We start from the raw sequence: 20,305 nt of genomic DNA, 5'->3' as shown, positions 1-20,305 counted from the left end.
ATTAGCCCTCAGAATGGCTCCCAAAAAGGGACCGTGCAAGTCATTGCGCTATTAAGCAACCCTGAAAAGTGTACACGGCATCTGCTGAACTCTCGCTGGTTAGGTAAGCCCCCCTCGGTTCAACGCTGCTGGAGCTTGCCTTGTAGGGGAGAAACAGAGAGTTAAATTTCTTATATTATGTTTTTATGTTTTACAATACAGTACAATTTTTTTAAGTGGTATTTTTTCACATTGGCTGCAACGGATTAATGGAATTTCATTCATTTTAATGGGAAAACTTGATTTGAAAGTTGAGTAGAGAAAAATCCAAATTGTTGCTGTTAGCCTAGTTTTGAAGCATAAGCAGAGGGCTGAAACGTTGTTCTCTTGATTAGTTTGGACGGTTGACAAAAGTGCTGCCAAAACCTACAGGAGCAAAATTAAGTTATTAGCTTTATGTACAAATGCCAGTTTAACACAAATGACAGACAATGTACCAATGTGTTATCCATGATCAATTAATCAAGCCCATTCCTGTCCCAATTGACTGCATTATGTAAAAAGCTCCCATCTGGCTAATGAGTGTTCCTGTTTATTTGTAGAGGTAATGTCTATAGAAATAAAATATGTCACCTTTCCAAGTGCGCAGAGGGCGGTTACTTTTGCAAACATGCAAACTCCATACAGGCGGGGCCGGGGATTGAACCCGGGTCCTCAGAACTGTGAGGCTGACGCTCTAACCAGTCGTCCACCGTCCCGCCCTGTTAATGAACACTCTCCAGTAAATAGCGCCGGTTGCTGCAGTGACTGAGGAATGGCGAGGAGACACAAGAGGCAATGGGTAATGGCATTTAATGCCTTGTAGATTTTCTCCCCGATTACTGACATTAGCCAGAGTTCAATTCTCCCCAGTGCGTTGTTTTCCTTCTCCCACGTCACACTCGTCTGTCAACGTCTTGATTTATTCATTGTGCCCTCTAGTTGCTATTTTTATGCCAATCGTATGCCGAAGTGCAAAATGTCCCACATTGAAATGAAAAAAAGTTATTTTTTCGAAGGTCTCTCCCTGCAAGGAAGAAGAGAGATCGTACAGAACACGCCAATGTGCAGTACACAAGGTCTTGTGAGCACACGGGAGCTGTTGTCGCACTTATGCTAAGCGTGAGCTGCCTCTTGATTACAAACATAACCATGTTGTTGACAGTTACAGGGGTCCTCAGTTTATGACGGTTCAGACATACGACGTTTTAAGGTTATGAACGGCGCTTAATTAACTAGTTTGCATAGCAGCGTAACAATACGTAGTCACGTGGCACAAGAAGGCACGCTCAGTTACCGCCGTACTTACTGTTTTCCCATTTGATTCTTCAGTCTTCTACAAATTCAAGGTAACGTTAATTTCTAAGTGTAACGCTGTCTTGAGATGAACATTTACAAACAGCTATGAAAGTTGCTACCGAGGCAGATACTGTAACTAGCCAAGTAATCATTTCGTTTCCGCTCTAATGTTATTTCACAAAGCAGAGAAGACCATAGAAGTAGCTACACTCATTTTCTCTTAAGTACTTTTACTGTTGTACTACATTTTGATATTTTGAAAAACGCACTTCCTTTTTCCATTTATTAAAGTATGCATGGAGTGCGTTCAATGGAAAAAGGCTCTTATTTACCCAAACATTTCAAAATAATAAATGTTTTAGCTGTAATTGCAACACCGTGATACTGCGATATTTTTGCTTATGGTTATCATAACGTCCAGAATCTGATACAGGCCCATGCTTGTCCCAAAATTGCTCTCTGTATTGTCTATTGATTTAATGTCTTCTCAAATACATAATCGACATGAAGCTTAATGTTCGACCAGCTATCTGTGCTAGCTAATCTGTGAAGTTAACATATCTTGCGTGTCTTTTTGTGTTTTATACTGACAGATGGCCATTTAAAGAATTTATCTTTGTTCATCTATGCCAGCGGGACAGGTAAAAAAATTAAATGCTCTTCTACTAGATGGCACATGGTCTAATTAACCTGTGTATCCACGTTTCCCTTCATTCCTATAACAGAATTATAGTTTGTGTTCAACTAAACAGACCCAGATTCATCAAGTCAGTTTTTGAGTAAATTGAGACAAGATCATTATTTCAGCCGTAAGATTGTTTCTCATGTATAATAATAATAATATTTGCCATAGCCCAATAAAGTTTAGGAATCCCTGCACAAATTAGTCTTGGATCAGTCAACTCACTAACAAGCTGATTCACACTTATTACATTACAAATGACTGGACCTTTAAAGACTACATTATTAGGATCACTATTGGATTTGAATTTGAAAGTAATTCTATAAAAATGAAAATGTATCTTGCAATTTGACTTGTGTGAAGGGCATGTGCAACTTCATTAGTGACCGTTTTTGACACCACTTGACACAACCGCCTTGGCTCGAATGTCAAAGACAAATCAAACGCACGCTCAAACGAACACCTCCAAATTTCAATATAATGTTGCCTACGCAAACAAAAAGATTGAGTGAAGTTGGCTGGAAATGCCAGAGAGCAGAGTCACGACTGCCTCTGGGGGGGAAGGAGAAAAAAAAAAAAAAAAAAAACTGTCGTCACCAATGTGAACAAAAATCGGTAGCCGAGAGGAGCCCAATCAAACAAAAATATGAGGGGCTGTTAGGGACATTATTCAGGATTAGCTCTCACACTTACTATTCACATGCTTTCACACACACACACACACACGCACACACACACACACACACACAAACTACTGAAAGGCTCTCATAAACACAACTCAAACACTCATACACACGGGTTTTGCTCTCAAAAAGACTACTCAAACACGCTCATAAACATTACTCAAACCCTCTCATACACACACGAGTCTTGCTCTCAAAGACTACTCGAACACTCACACGCCCGAGTCTAGCTCTCATAAAGACTCCTCAAATGCGTTCACAAGAGCACGTCAATCACATTCTCGCACACGTCACTGGCATTCACAGGTTCATGTCAATCATGCTCACACGTGAAGTGTAAATCTTTTATTAGGTAGTTCAATTCAAAAAGTGAAGTTATAGAGATGCACTGCACACACTCAGAGTGAAGTATTTCAGATTTAAAATATGTATAATTTTGATGATTATAGCACATAGCAAATAAAAAAAAATCCCCATATTGAGATACTAAAATATAACAAACGAAATAGTGAATTAATTCAAGAAATAAATGATTTCGATTTTTAATGTCAAAATTAGGCTGAAACAATGTGCGTATGTCTCACGTGATGACTGTTCAAGTGCCAAAGTTTCATGGTTAAATATTTTTGGTTAAACTCAGAATTTTACAAGCATTAATAAAATGCCTCCCTCAAATGACTGCCTCTGAACACATTTGAACTCTTGCTAAACAAAACAGCAGCACATACCAAGGCAGATAGACAGGCGTGGACGCTTGGCACATGTAGTAAACGAGTTCCCTTTGCAGTGTTACTGATCAAATAGTCTTGCTCTAATAAATGTGTCAAGTGTAGTGGAATTTCTCAAAATTATTTCTTGAGTAAAGAGTTTTGTCTTTTGTTATTTTTATTCTAGGAGAAAATCAAAAAGATAAAATCATCCAGTTGGGTAGACGCCCAAACACTTACACTCGTGTTGTGGATGAAATATCAAGGCTAATGTGTGAATTACATTTAATTTATAAACTATGTGCACCCTAACTCAAACCCTAATGTAATCAAGGCAATCACTCTAAAAAGGACGTGTTGGCATAACAACCAGAAACTTGGGTATGTGGCCAGGTCTTGAGGGTGGAAGGCTGGACAGTTACTAATATGTGACCTTGTGAGCTTTGTGAATTGAAAAGCAATTAAAGGAATAGAAAAATTTATATAACAGAATAAGTGAGCTGGCCCTCGCGCCTCCTTTTTCATGGTCCATCCTCAATATGATCAAACTGACGCCATGCTCTGTGCACATTACTGTAGATAAGGCAGTCAAAATGGTTTACAATTTAGCATCGCCAAACAACCCAGGATAGCTGATTTTGGGTAAATTCGCTACTAGGAGTTTAAAGTCTGAGGCCTGGAATTTTACCCAGGGGTACAATTGAGTGAGTTTTGAAGTGTTGTGTTCAGAGCCTCCTAAAATACATACAGTACATTTTCACCAGGATATCCAACTTATTCCAATCGGAGCTCACTTTGGAGATGCAAGGTTTCCGCCAACAAGGGACGACATGGCACGAGATGGCAGCAAAAGACGACTTTTGTCTAAATGAAGCTCCTCAATGAACTTCAACTGTGACTTGGCACAAAGATGCCACCAGATGGCATCAAGACAGTGAACAGGTGAGATTTTCAGCAAATAACCGAGGGTAAGTTCCAAAATAAAAATGTGCAAGTAGGCGAGTTTGTGAATGCCGAACCGCGAATATGCAGGGGTTCACTTTATAGTAAATAATACAATTCCCACTCCATCAAGCACTGCACTCAACAACATGGGCTACATTGCACAAATTATTCTGTGCTTTGAAAACTGTTAAATAATAATATGATAAGAAAATAATAGTGACCGTGTGATCAAACGCGCTACAAAATAGCAACCGGTAACCAGTTTCTGTTCCACCAACGCCCAACCCACATAGACCCCCACACAAACATCATCTCTTTCTTTCAGTCACTGCAAGGAGTGCTCTTTCTCCATCTGCATGTGAGGCTGTCCCTGGTGCGTCAGTAATGACAATGTCGCAGTGTTCCTCTCTGCCAATTAGCCCGGCCTTAATTACACGGACACATGTGGAGCTGTCAATCACGCCGCTCCTCCACACAGCAACTCACCCACCTGCCCCTCCCACCACAGAGAGAGAGCGTGAGACCACAGACTGTGCCAACCAGTAGCATGTCACTCAATTACTCTTCACTGCGCGAGGTAATCCCACGGCTCGCGTTGAAAACGGCATCGTAGTGGCGTCACGCAAACCTTCATTTGTTCGGAGCCAGCTTTATGGACCGCTTACAATGTCCTGTTTACTTGCTTAATGCACTTTGTGCTAACGGACTCTACAGAAGGCAGCCGGCAACAGATTCCATTTGTAACAGGAGCACAACAGCAACGTAATATTATACAGATATTTATGCTATACACAGTATAGAATGGTAACTACCACGTACAGTGGCCAGGAGTGTTTATTACTATATTACAGATGCACCCTCACTGGGGGAAACTCTGCGATAGACCATATATTTTTTTAATATATAGTTTTATTAGTCCTAAACGCTTTAAACTCATTGTAAACATATTTGAACAGACAAAATGTGGTCATAAAATGTCGAAAAAAAATACTGTTGTACTTCCTGTGTGTTAGATACAGTAAGTGCCTTTAAAAGGCAGGGCCTGGTGGGGTGCTGTATGACATCAGTAAGCAAGCCTGCGTGTGAGTGTCTGGGCGTGAACTGTGGCCTACAGTAGCTCATGCGTGAGTGAGCTCATTGAGTTTGTGTTTTACTGGTCTCCTGACATTCACAAAACAACACTGTGGCTTTCCTTTCCCACAAGCGAGGGGAGTAAGTACAGTATTGTAATCCCCCCATTTTTTGGACATATTTCTAAACACTTACAGTCCCTACAGACGGTATAGTACTGTGAGTTATTATTCTGTTTGCTGTAACATGTCTGTAAACTCAAAACGTCAGCATTTGAGACAATGACAAAGCAAAGACTGCATTTCCATCAGTATATAGGGCACAGGAGTCACAGCTGTAGAAGTTGTGATGAATTGAGGTGGAGTAATGCTTTTGGATTTTTGGTTAATTTGTGAGATGCTGTGGCTGGAAATGCGCATTGTTCCAGCTTGCGCTTCATACTACAAACATGCAGGCTGTGTCCGAAACCACTATATAGTGCACTGTGGTATCCAAATATATAGCGCACTCAAAATTTCCCACAAAGCATAGCACAAGGTACTTACCAACCAATGGTCACTCACAGAGTCATGATATACCATAATGCGTCATGTCAGAGAAGTAGAAGAATGCCGGGACTAGATGTGTTGCAGAAGGGAGTGAATTTATATCAAAGTAACTTTTCAACAAAGAAGAAAAAAAACAGGATGCATTGTTCACAAAATCTTGTTTTATAACGTGCAATTTTTGAAAATGTTTTTTTATAACCGCCCGAAACAACATACTTTGTGTGTGACAGCTGTGATGTCATTAACAGAGCTCCGTGTAGTATCCGAAAGCTGTCATGAATGCGCTCACTGTATAATCCAACCCCAGATGGGGAGTAGTGAGTGAGTGAGTGAGTGAGTGAGTGAGTGAGTGAGTGAGTGAACAATTTCGGACACACCAACACTCACTATCCAATGACAAAGTACGTTACTTACAAAAGACTTGCTGCCTTTTAGAAACGATTATTCTACCGATTATCCAGTCGATTATTTGAGTAGTCGCATAAAAATTTATTCGTGGTCTTGTTGTTTTGTCTCCTCGCGTCTAAATCTGTGTGGCTTAGAATCTGTTTCTTTGGTTGTTCTGCTTGTCACCGTCCTATCTTGTGTAGTTAGGATTTCCTCTTGCGCTGTATTTGTACCATCTATCTATAGTGTGTTTTCCCACACTGCTAAGGTCTTTTGTTACTCTTTATTGCTGCACGTCCGTTATTTTTATTTTCATTTAGCATTTTTCCTGGTATTAATTATTTGACGTCTGGCTCCTGTCGTGCTTCCCCCATCTACCATAGTTTATTTTGCTTTTGCAATTGTTGTTCCACGTCGACGTTTGACGTTTTTTTTGGTTTGTTGTATTATCTTGCTCATGTTTTAAGTGCTCCATTAAAAGAAGTGTTTGTTTGCTCAAACTTGTGTGGCTCCGCTTTGGGGTTTAAATTCAGTTTACACAATTGTAATACCCAGTGCATTTTTCTTATTTTCTAAATCAAATCAGTTTGCCATTTATTCTTAAAGGTGATGATGTAAGATGAGCTTGAATGTATTAATTTTTGGGGGATCATCGTTAGTGTTATATTGACAGTTTAAACAATCAACATAAGCAATTCTATTTTTTAAGGGTGAGGCATGATTACCGTAGAGCGGTAACTGAAAGTGCCTTCCTGTGCTGCATGACGAGGTATTCTTATGCTGCTGCACAAATTAGATCATTGCGTGCCGTTTGTAACCTTGAAATGTTGGGACGGTCACAAACCGAGGACCTCATGTATATTGTTCCTGACATGGTCTGCTCTACGTTTGTATATCAAAAGGTTGACAACCCTTCATTTATTAAAACAAAGTGTTGTTACTGCTGTTAAAAGAAAAGGTGATGTATCACAGTGGTAAACATGACCCTGTCCCAGCTTTTTTGGAACGTGTCGCAGCCATAAAATTCTAAGTTCATGATTATTTGCTAAAGCAATCATGTTTATTAGTTTGAACATTACATATGTTGTCTTTGTAGTGTATTCAATTAAATATAGGTTGAACATGATTTGCAAATCATTGTATTCTGTTTTTATTTATGTTTAACACAACGTCCAACTTCATTGGAATTGGGGTTGTAGATAATTTAAAAGTCCGCCATCTATGCAATTTGTCGTGAGCAAATAAACGCTGGCGAGTTCTGAAAAGAATAATGGCCACTGATGGCATGCTTGAGATCAATAAAGACACAGCCTTTATAAATGATACTTAAATATCCATTACCCACTCATTCTGTGGCATTAATTAAAGCCTTCACAATTGTGCGTGTAACTCAATGCATTCAAGTCAAATTAATAGACGGCCTCATTTCCCTTGGGCATCTCCAACAGGGGGCAAACAAATGAAAGTTTCATACTGGCGTTGATAACGTGGCATGAGAGTTATTTGTCAGGCTTGGGCGAGGTTGTCTGCGGCTCACAAATAAATACAGCCTCTTAATGTCTGCCCAACAAGGAGCCATCCATCATGTGGGGAACTGAATGGACAAGGAGAGAAGACAAAGTGATTCTAAATGCAGAAAGTGCGACCACAGGTGTATTTGACTCTGGTAACACGGTATACACTTTAAAAAAAAAAAAAAGTGGAAAGAGCAGCCATTTAGCAGCGACCAGAGCAAGAAAGGTGAGAGCAAACAAATGCCACACAGTATACAGGTTAACACGTCATGGCCACTTTTAATCAAACTGTAATTTTTGTATTCATAGAACAAGGATGAGCAAAACTTATTTTCCCCTCACAAGATTGCATTCCACTGTACCTATAATTAAAACTTTAATAGTGACATAATGTAACCTTCTAACATAAACCTTTTCTCGTAACAACATGACTTATTTTAATACATTAGGGCACTTCTTTATACCATTCACTATTCATTTATACAACAATCCTCCACCGTGTGTGAGATTAATACTTCCTGAATATTGTGCAATAATGTTATACATATATTGATAAAGAACTGGTTTTTTGACCAGGGCCCGGCGCCAGGTGAAGCCACGAAAGCGCCCTCGTTCTTTGCAGTAATTTGGCCGATGGAGTAACGGAAAAGCGGGGAGCGAGTGGTGGAGAAAGGCTGTTTCTAAAAAGTGTGTTTCATTGTTTAGAATGAATTTTGCAAAACCAGGTCAAATATGTTCTCTTTTACAGAGCAAATGTTTGTTTTATGTCCGAATTAGTAGCCAACATGTCATGAATTGGAAAACCTACCCTGTGAAAATGATCTATACCTGTTGGATTAAAAGAGAGTTTATAAATTATAAGATCTCCTTTAACTGTTCTCAGTCTCAGTGTTTAAAGTTGTTGTATCAGTTACATTACAGATACAAGCAGCCAAAATGAGTCTTTGAGCGCTCCCTTAGAGATAGGCTAAGAAGCTCTGTCATCCAGGAGGCGCTCTGAGTACGGCAGCTGCTTTTCCGCATGGAGAGGAGCCAGATGAGGTGGCTCGGGTATCTGTTTTGGATGCCTGAACGCCTCCCTGGCGAGGTATTCCTGGCATGTGCCATCAGGAGGAAGCCCAGGGGCCGACCCAGGACACGCTGAAGAAACCATCTCTCAGCTGACCTGGGAACGCCTCGGGATTCCCCTGGAAGTTGCTGGAGAGGTAGATCTGGGCTTCCCTGCTTAAGCTGCTGCCTCCGGGACTCGCCCCATATAAGAGTTAGAATATGGATGGATTATAGTTTTGTTTTTGTTTTTTCCCCACTCATAACAACACTACAAGTTAATTTCAATAAAATAGTGACTTTATTCCCATAGCATTGTGTCTCATGTCTTTTTCCTCATAATGTTAGGACTATTTTCTTCTGTGTCCCACAATATTCCTTGGTAACAAAGTGATGGAGGGAAAATCATTTGGAACGCGGCGACGGCATTCCAATGTCCCATCGTCAAGTCTTACCTCTGGGACGTCTTCTTGTACTTCCGCCTGCCAGAGAGACACAACAAGTTACATTTAGATTGACTGAAAAGAGCCACTTCTTAAGGCAAATGAAAAAAATATCTATAAGACAATGCAATAACCACAGAATTCCTGCAAATACAGACCTCAAAAGAGGCTCAATGCTAAGAATACAAAAGCAGGTCTATGTGACATTAAGATGAATTTATTTATACAGGAAGTCCTCGAGTTACGACGCACTCGATCTACGACGTTTCAACTTTTTGACGTCCGTGCCTCGTCCGCCATTTTGTCCCAGCACCATAGTGTTTCTGCTTAGCTAGAGCATAGTGCTTGTGCGCCGGGAGTATCTTTGCCTTTTTCGCCCTCCTTTTGTCACACTCTCAGCAGTAATGGTAAGTACAGCATCTTATTTTTTTATTTTAATGTATTTTAGTTTCTTTATACGAAGTGTTAACCTTTCCTGCTACGGTCACCTGACCGTGGTCGGGAGACGCAGGGGTTAACTCCTTTCTCTCGTTGCACAGCTGAGCTGGATGGCGGCAACAATAAAGGCACGAAGCAGCGATTTGCTGCTTTAATGGCTTTATTAGCTCCTCTGCACATTCGACGTCAACGGGTCCTCCGCTAATCGCAACTCTTCCCCGGTCGCCGTCACTCCACTTGTCACTGTACACACTCGCACCGGCGCGCACTCCTTCCTCCTTCGCAGTCCCGTCTCACTCGCAAATCGACGCACACGCCCACACACAGTGAGCGCACTGTCACAATCACGTGGGACAATACCCGTAACAGAAGTATTTCGCCGTAAATTTCAACTAACGGCGACATCCGACTTACGCGGAAAATCGTGTTATGTCGCCAGCGTAGGAACGGAACTCGTTCGTAAATCGAGGACTTCCTGTATAACAAAACTAGCATAAGCCATCAAGTGCAGACAGTAAACCTAACAACAGTGCAATTACTTGGGTAGATGATTTAGGAGAACGACATGAATAAAACATGAGCATTCACTCACAAACGCATGCACACATCCACTCCACCCTCTGACATTCTACCTACTTTAATACAACGGGAGCCCACACACACACCTACTATCACTTACGATAACATTTGGCCTGAAACAAACACCCACGCCTCCACCAGGAGCCGACAGCATGCCTCTAAAAGCCAATACTATACACACACTTTAAGGCACTTGTTATCAGCAAGGGGGTCCCACTTCAGTCCGAAAACATGCGGGTGTGGATCGAAATTCCACTCGGCCAAAATTGACAGCACTTAGTTTGATTTGTTTCTCAATCCTTCGAGGTATAGATCTCCATCCTCGAACTAAGGAACTCCATAGAAAAAAAGAAAAAAAACGTCAATCATCTGGCCTGTGTCCAGTTATTAAAACAATAGCTCATAAAAGTACCTGTGTGGTTAATGGAGGCAAAGCTTGTTTGAGTTGTGACAGAGGTTAAATAATACTCAAAGGGAGAGACAAATTGGATGAATAGGAAGAAGTAGAAATTGCTTTCATCCCATCATTTAACACTCCCATTGAAGTGCATCATGGGGACTGGAAATCCCATCAATGACTGGACTTACACATTACATGTTACAGTAATTGATGAGTATGTTTTGGGTAACGCTTGCAAATTATTATTTAATGTTGTCATCAGGTGGTCTTCCACCTTGAGCCAAAGTCGCCTATCCCTTAAGGGAACCTTCCGTGATGAAATCTTGATAAGTGATTAAATAATTAACTCATTCCTATTAATCAGGAGGGAGGGGGCAACGGCGATGTCGGTCCGTAGCGGACGTGTAATTTATTTATGGAAATCCATTGGAAACCATGCAAAAACATAAAGGGGCAATTTGTCAAGAGGCGGAGGAGATGCTGGGCTAGTAAAGGACAACATTTTGTTTAAGCCTCGATCAGGGGATGTCACATGACTTGATGCTGCATAATTGACCACGGAGCAAGGACAAGAAGTGTCCAAAGACAACGCTCTCGCCGTCCATCTACGGGTGATTGGTGTGCCCCGTGGGTTACTCTGTGCCGTGACAGGCGCGCCAATCACGCAGTTGTATAGCAGCTGACAGCGCATACAGTAAATGTCACCGCACCACCATAAGAACACGCCAAAACATCCATAGATTGATCTTGGTCTTAAAGGACACATACAGAAAATTTTATTTTAAATTGCTTGTACAGTAAGCCCCCTTTTTGTCGTGGGGGATACCTACCCATAATGTGAAAAAAAGCACTTCAAATAACACAATATTAGTGAGGATACGCGGTGATGGATGGATGGATAGTTGGGGGGAAAAACTAATATGTGGGAAGACCGTATCCAAACAATCGCCGTAGTGTCTGCCCACCCCATCAAGTGTGAAATTACGCAACTAATTAAATCTTTCTGAAAATGTGTCGTTGAGTGAGCTGTTCTGACTTATGCCAGCTTGTGATGCAATAGTGCGGCTAATTTACATAATACCGGCCCCACAACACAGTTTCTCCGCCTATGACTGGACGACGAGGCACCAATAATTAACAACGTTGCAAACACTATGCTGTCAAAGGCAAACTCTTAGTAAAGTTCCTGTTGGAAGCATAGATTAGTGTTACCTTAGCTTCCGCTCACTTCTGGCAAATACTTGAATGTTCGCCAAAGTTAATTTGTGTTTCACAACGTGTCTGCTGCATGCAAGCATGTTATTTAGACACTTTGTTTTAAACTGGGGGAAATTCATAAAATGTCTTCTTTCAGACTACTTTGATTTCTAAACCATTGGAATTTTAACTTTGTTCGCCTCAAACTCCAAAATTGGGAATTTTATTAAGACCCAAAAATAGCAAGTCATCAGACTGTACAGTGCATCATGTTGGTCTTTTTCTGGATTCAGTTTACGTAGTTTCGACAACAGCACCGCTATACAAACGTGCATAGGGTCAACCGCCGCCTTTCTGATCCCTGTCAACATCTGGAACACCCTCATTGCAGAGACTGGCTAATGTGACTTCTGACATGCCTCGGGACCACCCGGAAGACCCCCACGGATCGTCATCGGGGCTGACTGTCAAATGTCAAATATTCAGACGGGACAGAGTGTTGTGATGGCAAATTTAGGACGGTGACAAAATGGAAGTAGGGCGAGGAAACTCAACATGGCAGGGGATGATGGAGGTCTCCGAATGGGAGTGGAAGTGAGCGGGAAATAAGGACTAATCCACAGAAGGGAAATAAAGTATGATGAACAACCTTACTGATGGCATAGTATATAATAGCAATACAAAGCATAACACCCCTTGTTGCTGGGTCGCAATGACAAGAGCTAAAAGTGCATAAAAGGTAATTGCCACTCCATCTCGGGCGTACAGCGTGACGCTGTGTTCCGGAGAGCCAAGAGAGGTCAGTGAAGGTGTTGATTGGTTGGCACTCATGCATTGGTTTTAAAATATCTTGTAAAAATGTCAACGCTCGAAGCTCTTCTCTTTTTATGTGTTACTAAAAGAGAAAAAGGCACGGAAATAGAAAAGGACAAGGGCGAAGTCACATTTCCTGCGTTCCAATTGAACAACAGTAGAGCGGCTGACGATCCTTATTCGGCTCAGCACGAATTTTGAACCTTCATTAGCCCTTTTCACACTGCCTCTCAAAGCTGCCTTATGCCAGTGTTGTTCTGTGTGAAAGGTACTGACATGGGAAAAAAAGGGGGGGGGGTTAAATCCGCGGATTTCATGGCTTTCAAAATTAGGATGCCGGTTGTCTGTAAGGGAAGAGCAGTAAAGCAAAGACCGGGACGTCAAGTCAAACACCCAACACTCACTTCTTCTGCCCCTCTGTTTTGATAGCAGTTGTCACTGTTCAACAAGTTGTGTACAGACTGCACCAACACAGAATGGGGGGGCAGTCAACCCCTTATTCCACCACATTCAGAAAGAGTCTCAGTCATAACGAAGGTGGTGTATGGACATTCATGTTGGAATCACCATATGAACTTTAGCTCTTTTACAAATATTTTACACGTCACACTATAAACTGATGCTGTCACGCATCTAATTATGCTTGCGGGAAGCCTCAAAAGCAATGTCCTTATTGGCTGGGCGTTGCATAACGATTATAGGCTAATAAATTCCTGTTAATATGCCAAATGAGTGGAAACTATTTCTAACAGAAGCTATAAAAATTATTTACTTCTGAAAAAAATACCACTTTAATACTGCCTGTCAAAGCCATTTGTTTCCTCATATCGCAGGACATTTGTGAAAGCAACTGACACAGGATGCATGAGACAAAAGGTGTGCCACAAATTTCCAGGTTTTAGAGGCGGAACGGGGAGTGCATGAAAGGGAACAATGGGGTGTCAGCTTGATCCAGGGTTTAAGAGACTATCAGATATGTCTATCTCTAACACCTTTACAAGCATCTGCAATTTTAAGTAATTAAGTTTGGGAGTTATGGAGTCACAAACCGGTGATGAAGACAACTTCCTTACTCTTCCCTAGCTTTTCCCTAAAGTCACCACACTCTCCCCAACCTAACTTTGCTGCGTCACTCCAAACACACTCCATTATTCATCCCAATTGTTTGTTATGAGTCGCAAGTTCAGTCTAGCATCATTCATACGTCACTGACACACAATAACACACTCAAACACTTGTTGACAAGAATAAAAGTGGCTATACTCACAGTCCTCTGAGCCTGAGCCAAATCTTCTCAATTTGTTCCGGCTGGAGATACTTGAGGGCCGTGCTTTCAAACTCCTCGATCTCTTTGGTGGGCGATTCCATGTCACACACGTACACGAGTGATGACACTCGTGCCAACGGGAACTCAGCAGAGAAGAAGAAAAACTAATCCCTCACGTGCAAGAGGCAGCGAGATGTCAAAGTGTGATCAGAGGTTGCCTCTTTCTTCATTCAAACTGGCACCCACATCTGCGATGTGCTGACCGGCATGCTTTCATCCCCTCTTTTTTTGTATATCTTCTGTCCCTTCTTGTTAAATTCTGCGAGAGAGTCTCAAAAGCTGAGGTAGTTGCGCCCTTCGCAAACTGTCCGGAAGGCTCACACGTTTCCTGTGTGAGCACGGGGGTCCTGGAGCAGTGCCATGCTCACCCAGCAATGACGGGAAGCAGACGGCAGGGCAGCGCATTCCTGGATTAACGCACACTACTGCTGAGCTCTTCACACACACAAGGGAGGGAAGGGAGGAACAGCGGCAGTCAAAGAGGGAGGGAGGAGTCACGGCTGATAAAGAGAAACCATGTTCCGTTTCATCCACGGGAAACCATGGCAGTCGGCGAGGAGGAAGGGGGGATGATAGAAGAGTGGATCATGGTATGGAACGTGCAGGATTACTATGAAAATGTTCACAGGACAACGACAACTCAGTCAAAGGAAGTTCATGCTGTACTATACTGTATATACACTATAAGGTGTCCCCAAAAATTATTTGAAATATATCTAACTACACGTCCAAGGTCGCAGTGTTTCCCAACTTACATTGAGCCTAGATACATATTTTGCATTTGAAAAATCTCAAAGCACACTAAACATAAGTTTCACAAAATGTACAATGTTACCTTGACTTACAAGTTATATTTGTTCGTGACCATGCATGTAGCTCAAATCACTTGTATCACAAATCAACTTTCCTTTTTTTTTTTTTAATCAATTAACAAATAGAACGTAATGAATGTCCTAACTTTCATCAGCTTTTCCATCTTTTCATCCTCATACCTATAGGTCCACAGCTTAGAAATTATTTTAACACCCTTAGCTAGCATTATCGCCGTTATCAACTCCTCCTGTCTCAACATAGTACATGTAAAAATTTTAATTCACGCAAAATCGCAGTGCCTCAAACCAAAACAGCTGACTTCCTGTTCAATTTCGATGTGGGTCCTTGAGACTTTTTCATGTGTCCTGTTATGACAGACATGTCCACCCAATATGTTGATTGGTGAAACGGGTGTAACTTAATAGAGAATTGTATTTAAAAAAAATAAATAAAATCAAAATTAAGTTGACTTGTATGGTTGGCCACCACCACTTTCTCAGCAGATGAGGGGGAGAGGAGGAGAAAAAAAACAAAACAAAGAAAAACATCCCACGCCCCAGGATAAACGCAGATGTAGCAGCAGTGCCCTATACAGTTGCCAGCATGACAGCACATTAACATTGAAATGATGTCATCAGCGATACAGCCTGTCGTCATCTGAACATGCAAATAATATATTTGCACCGTCGCATATTAAACACAGAGCCAAGCAGGATTAAAAAGCATGCAGACGGCGGCGTTGAGGCTGATTTGACAGAGATTACGCTGATCCAATGAGAGCGTCTCCGCATCCCACATGGGCAGCCCCAACACAAGCGGCATTGTGACACGTAATCATATCAATCCCTCTTGTTCTCACTGTTGACAATGATTGCAAAAACAAATTTGGGAGATTTAGGGCACTGTGAAATAGGTCTCATGTTTTATTATTGTTTGTTAGGTACTTTCTTCAGTTTGTCAATTTAACTATATTCATATCTTCCCGACTGCAAAAGGGTGTTTTTCTTTTTTCTTTTTTTTTTTTTTGTGAGGCCAAAATGGAAGAGTACCAGCAATAGCAAAGAGCAGACATAATGACGACGATAGAACTGGAAAATTAAGTTACTTTGACACCCCAATTAGCGTCAGATGTCTATGTCCAAGTTCCTCAGTACAACACAGCTAAAACAACAAGTATACAAAAATAGAGCAGTACATACACTTGAAAGTGAGCGCTGACGTCGCAATTCGCGGCCATCATCTAGACGGATAAATCTGTGTTGTTTTTCCCGTGGCTTTTTTTGTGTGGCAAAATTGTGATAACAATAAAACAAGTGAAGGAATTGACTAATAGCCCGCCACACACAAAGTGACACGGCCAAATGTTACCGAGCTTGCGTAGTGCAACTAGTTTCAAAAGTGGCTAACCGTCAGAAACTGGTTTTGCTGCAATTCCAAACTTGAATCACAGGTGAACAGTGTGGCAATGTCACAGATGTAATGGGCGCGGCCAATCAAAAATGCCATGTTATAATCGCATGATCTTTCATAACAAAAATGACATTTCTGGGTACAAAATAAGAGCCAGTCGCCTGTTGCCAAGCCATACCAACACAGTATATAAAGTATTGGGTTTTACAATAACATTTATAAAGTGATACGTACCTATGACAAAAAAGCAAAGCGTGGCAAGTCTCTGCTGCCTAAATGCATCGGTGCAGTTCTCCTCTCTTTGTACTTTTATAATATAGCTACAGCGGCCAGAGCAATCCGCTTCTTTCTTGACGTTTGCGCCATTTTGTTTGCCAATAAAAAATAGTCTATTATATGAGGGACCGCAAAACGTTGTTACCCAATAAGAACATCAGGGGACACACTTTTTCTGTTGCATCATGCTCTGTGTCAAGGTCTGACTTGCGAACAGAGCACATTGATTAATTATGTAAATAAACTGCTGCGAAGATTCTCATCTTATTACGGATTGTTCTTGTTTTGGTTCTGAATATGGAGATCTGCTCAGGGCAGGGGCAGATCTATTCTAGTGGGATACAGAGCTGCGGGCAACCCCAAGATCATGAAAAAAAAAAAAAAAAAAAATACATTTTTAATTTAAAAAAAATAAAAAGGTTTGCACCTTATCACCTTTAATAGAAAGCTGCAATGAAGTTTAAAATAATCTACAATTGTTTAATGATCGGCATTAGCATTTTTTAATAATTTCAAAGCCCTCAGAGGAAAAAGTTTGGACACCCCTGACATAGAAGAATATCACTGATTATACTTACATAAAATTAGTAAGGTTACTGAAGAAAATTTGTTATTTTAGAAGTATGTACCAAACACGTAGCCCTTTGGATTATTTAGTACCCAAGAAGTAGCTCTCAGTTTCAAAAAGGTTGGTGACCCCTGATTTGGATTTGGTGGTGACGCTTCACACTCTGCTGCGAACCGCTCCAGTGAGAGTTGGAGATCACGGCTTGATGAAGCCAACAGAACCACATCTGCAAAAAGTAGAGATGCAATACTGAGGCCACCAAACCGGACAATCTCTACGCCTCGGCTGCGCCTTGAAATTCTGTCCATAAAAGTTATGAACAGAATCGGTGACAAAGGGCAGCCTTGTGGGAGTCCAACCCTCACCGGGAACGAGTTCGACTTACTGCCGGATATGCGGACCGTTGACAGCTCCACCCCTCTCTTCAACAGAGTGTCCAAGACATGCGGTCGCAAGTCGGATGACACGACCACAAAGACGATCGTTGAACTGCGACCTAGGGTGTCCTGGTGCCAAGTGCACGTGTGAACACCCTGATGGTTGAACATGGTGTTCGTTATGGACAATCCGTGATGAGCAAGTTCAATAACAGAACACCGCTCGGGTTCTGATCGGGGGGGCCATTCCTCCCAATCACGCCCTTCCAGGTCTTACGGTCATTGCCCACATGAGTATTGAAGTCCCCCAGCAGAACGATGGAGTCCCCAGTCGGAGCGCTCTCCAGCACCCCCTCGAAGGACTCCAAAAAGGGTGGGTACTCTGAACTGCTGTTTGGTGCATAGGCTCAAACAACAGTCAGGACCCGTCCCCCCACCCGAAAGCGGAGGGAGGCTACCCTCTCGTCCACCGGGGTGAACCCCAACGTACAGGCGCTGAGCCGGGGGGCAATAAGTATACCCACACCTGCTTGGCGCCTCTCACCTTGGGCAACTCCAGAGTGGAAGAGAGTCCAACCCCTCTCGAGAGGACTGCTACCAGAGCCCAAGCTGTGTGTGGAGGAGAGTCCGACTACATCTAGTCGGACCTTCTCAACCTCACACACCAGCTCGGGCTCCTTCCCTGCCAGAGAGGTGACATTCCACATCCCTAGAGCCAGCTTCTGTAGCCGGGGATCGGATCACCAAGGTCCCTTGCCTTTGGCCACCGTCCAGCTCGCACTGCACCAGACCTCTATGGCCCCTCCCACAAGTGGTGAGCCCATTGGAAGGGGGACCCACGTTACCCTTTCGGGTTGTGCCAGTCCGGGCCCCATGGGTGCAGGCCTGGCCACCAGGCACTCACCTTCGAGTCCCACCTCCAGGCCTGGCTCCAGAGGGGGGCCCCGGTGACCCGCATCCGGGCAAGGGAAAACTAAGTCCATCGTTTGTCGTCATCATAAGGCGTCTTTGAGCCGTGCTTTGTCTGGTCCCTCACCTAGGACCCGTTTGTCATGGGTGACCTTACCAGGGGCATAAAGCTCCGGACAACGTAGCTCCTAGGATCATTGTGACACACAAACCCCTCCACCACGATAAGGTGACGGCTCAAGTAGCAGCTCTCAGTTTCAAAAAGGTTTGTGACAACCTGCTATAAACCATTGACTAGTATAATATATTATTTTGCTGGCAACAATCAAGACGACAAGAACATCAAGCTCGATCTTTTCTCCAAAACTTGCAAGGATGACTCAACCCTGCCTTCCTTAGCGGCCCCCCCTGCCAGACTCTGTGGTCTTTCAATTACTTGATGCATGATAAAGCCGGGGCTTTCATCTGCGGTGATGGCTCTGGTGTGAGAGGTTCACCCGGGCGCCACAAAGCCTGCTGATGTTCTCTTCAAAGGCGCGGCGGTGTCTCCTTCGCAGTCTCTGCTTTGAGCTTGCCTAAATGCACTCTTCATCACCGCTTTTTGTGGAACTGTGATGCCCTCTCGGGGGACTCACAGTGGCAGGCGGAAGACTGCAGGTCAGCGCGAGGGGAAGGCGGCAGCAACACCGGCTTGGCAATTTCACTGTTTTCTGTTCACGAATTTGCACACCAGGGAACTGGATCAAAGTGTCATCGGCAAGTGTAAATATGACAACGGCTATGTCGAAGAAAGCCTTGAAGGTCAGCACTCTGAAGTGGATGTGAGGCGTGCACGCAGAAGAACGTATTCCAACTGTTTACGGCACTTCATATTCCACACTGACAGTGGATGATGGAATGTTATTAAGAAGATTTACACAAATACTTGTACACTACTTACAAAAGGTTAGGGAAATTCAGCTTTCAGGGGAAATTTCAGCCTGAACCTAAAATGCACTACAACCTTTACAGGTAAACTTAATTGACCTTCTCGAGACTGTTGCACATGGCCAGCTATTCAATGTTTTCGTACTTTGTGCACAACTTCTCTAACAAGGAAACAATTCATGTAAACACATGAAGGAATTTACATGATTTGCAGTATTTTATTTCATTTCTTTTGCTTTGCCTTCAGAATTAAATGACAGACACAGCAAAAAAATCCTCAACAATCAAGTCGTCCAAAAATGAATTGCACGAATGACTCTGACAAAGGCTCAAAATGACACTCGTCATATATGCACATCATTCTGACAATTGCATTAGGAAAAGCTATTCTGGTCGCTGCACTCGAGCGTCTTAAAGCTCACGCATTGTAATCACGACATTAGCAGCGGTGGCCATTTGGAGGTACATAAAAAATTCAGATCTCATTAAAATTTCCAAGCATGTCGATAAGGATATCTATGCATCGAAATGGCAATTGTGGGTGCCAGTTATAGTCACACTTTGGTATCATTATCAGTCATAAAACATAATTTCCCATCTAGATATCAATTCTCTTCTGGAATTGGATGAGCTGGAAGAGTCCAGGGGTGCTCTAGCATCCACCTTTATTTAATTCCAACAGAATACAGGTGAAAACATACCGCAAAGAACATGGACACAGTCTGGAAGTGATAATGAAAAAATAAAAACTGTAGCCAACAGCTTCCACTAAGAAGCTTTTTGGTAACATTGAAAATACACATCAAGAAGACATTTTGGAGTGTCTGTGAGAAGCTTTTCCAAAAATGTCTTGGTCAAGATGAAGAATAAAGGGTAGACACTTGGCCCCCAATCTGATTAAATAGTCAAAGAAATGGCTTGTAAATT

At 42.4% G+C, this 20,305-nt stretch overlaps 1 protein-coding gene across 7 annotated transcripts in view; it reads right to left on the bottom strand.

Annotated features, from left to right (window-relative positions):
• The window catches only part of pde1cb (phosphodiesterase 1C, calmodulin-dependent b), a 96,501-nt gene that overhangs the window by 43,445 nt on the left and 32,751 nt on the right, over positions 1 to 20,305 (bottom strand). For 2 of the 7 annotated variants that reach the window (XR_009791818.1, XM_061797846.1), the window contains exon 4: positions 9,357 to 9,383. The exons of 1 other annotated variant lie outside the window; for it this stretch is intronic. Coding sequence is in view for 5 of the 6 variants with exons in the window: in XM_061797846.1 (XP_061653830.1) it covers positions 9,357 to 9,383 (27 nt within the window). In the remaining variant the exon portion in view is untranslated. Of the gene's footprint in view, positions 1 to 7,814; positions 7,935 to 9,356; positions 9,384 to 14,038; positions 14,709 to 16,110; positions 16,292 to 20,305 lie in introns of those variants that run through there. 4 more of the 7 variants (XM_061797848.1, XM_061797851.1, XM_061797849.1 and 1 more) reach the window with 4 other exon arrangements.

The sequence above is a fragment of the Phyllopteryx taeniolatus genome, chromosome 14 (assembly GCF_024500385.1).
Source record: "Phyllopteryx taeniolatus isolate TA_2022b chromosome 14, UOR_Ptae_1.2, whole genome shotgun sequence".
NCBI classification, from domain to species: Eukaryota; Metazoa; Chordata; class Actinopteri; order Syngnathiformes; family Syngnathidae; genus Phyllopteryx; species Phyllopteryx taeniolatus.
Note: the sequence above shows the minus strand (reverse complement) of the source record. Positions and strands in the feature narration are given on the sequence as shown.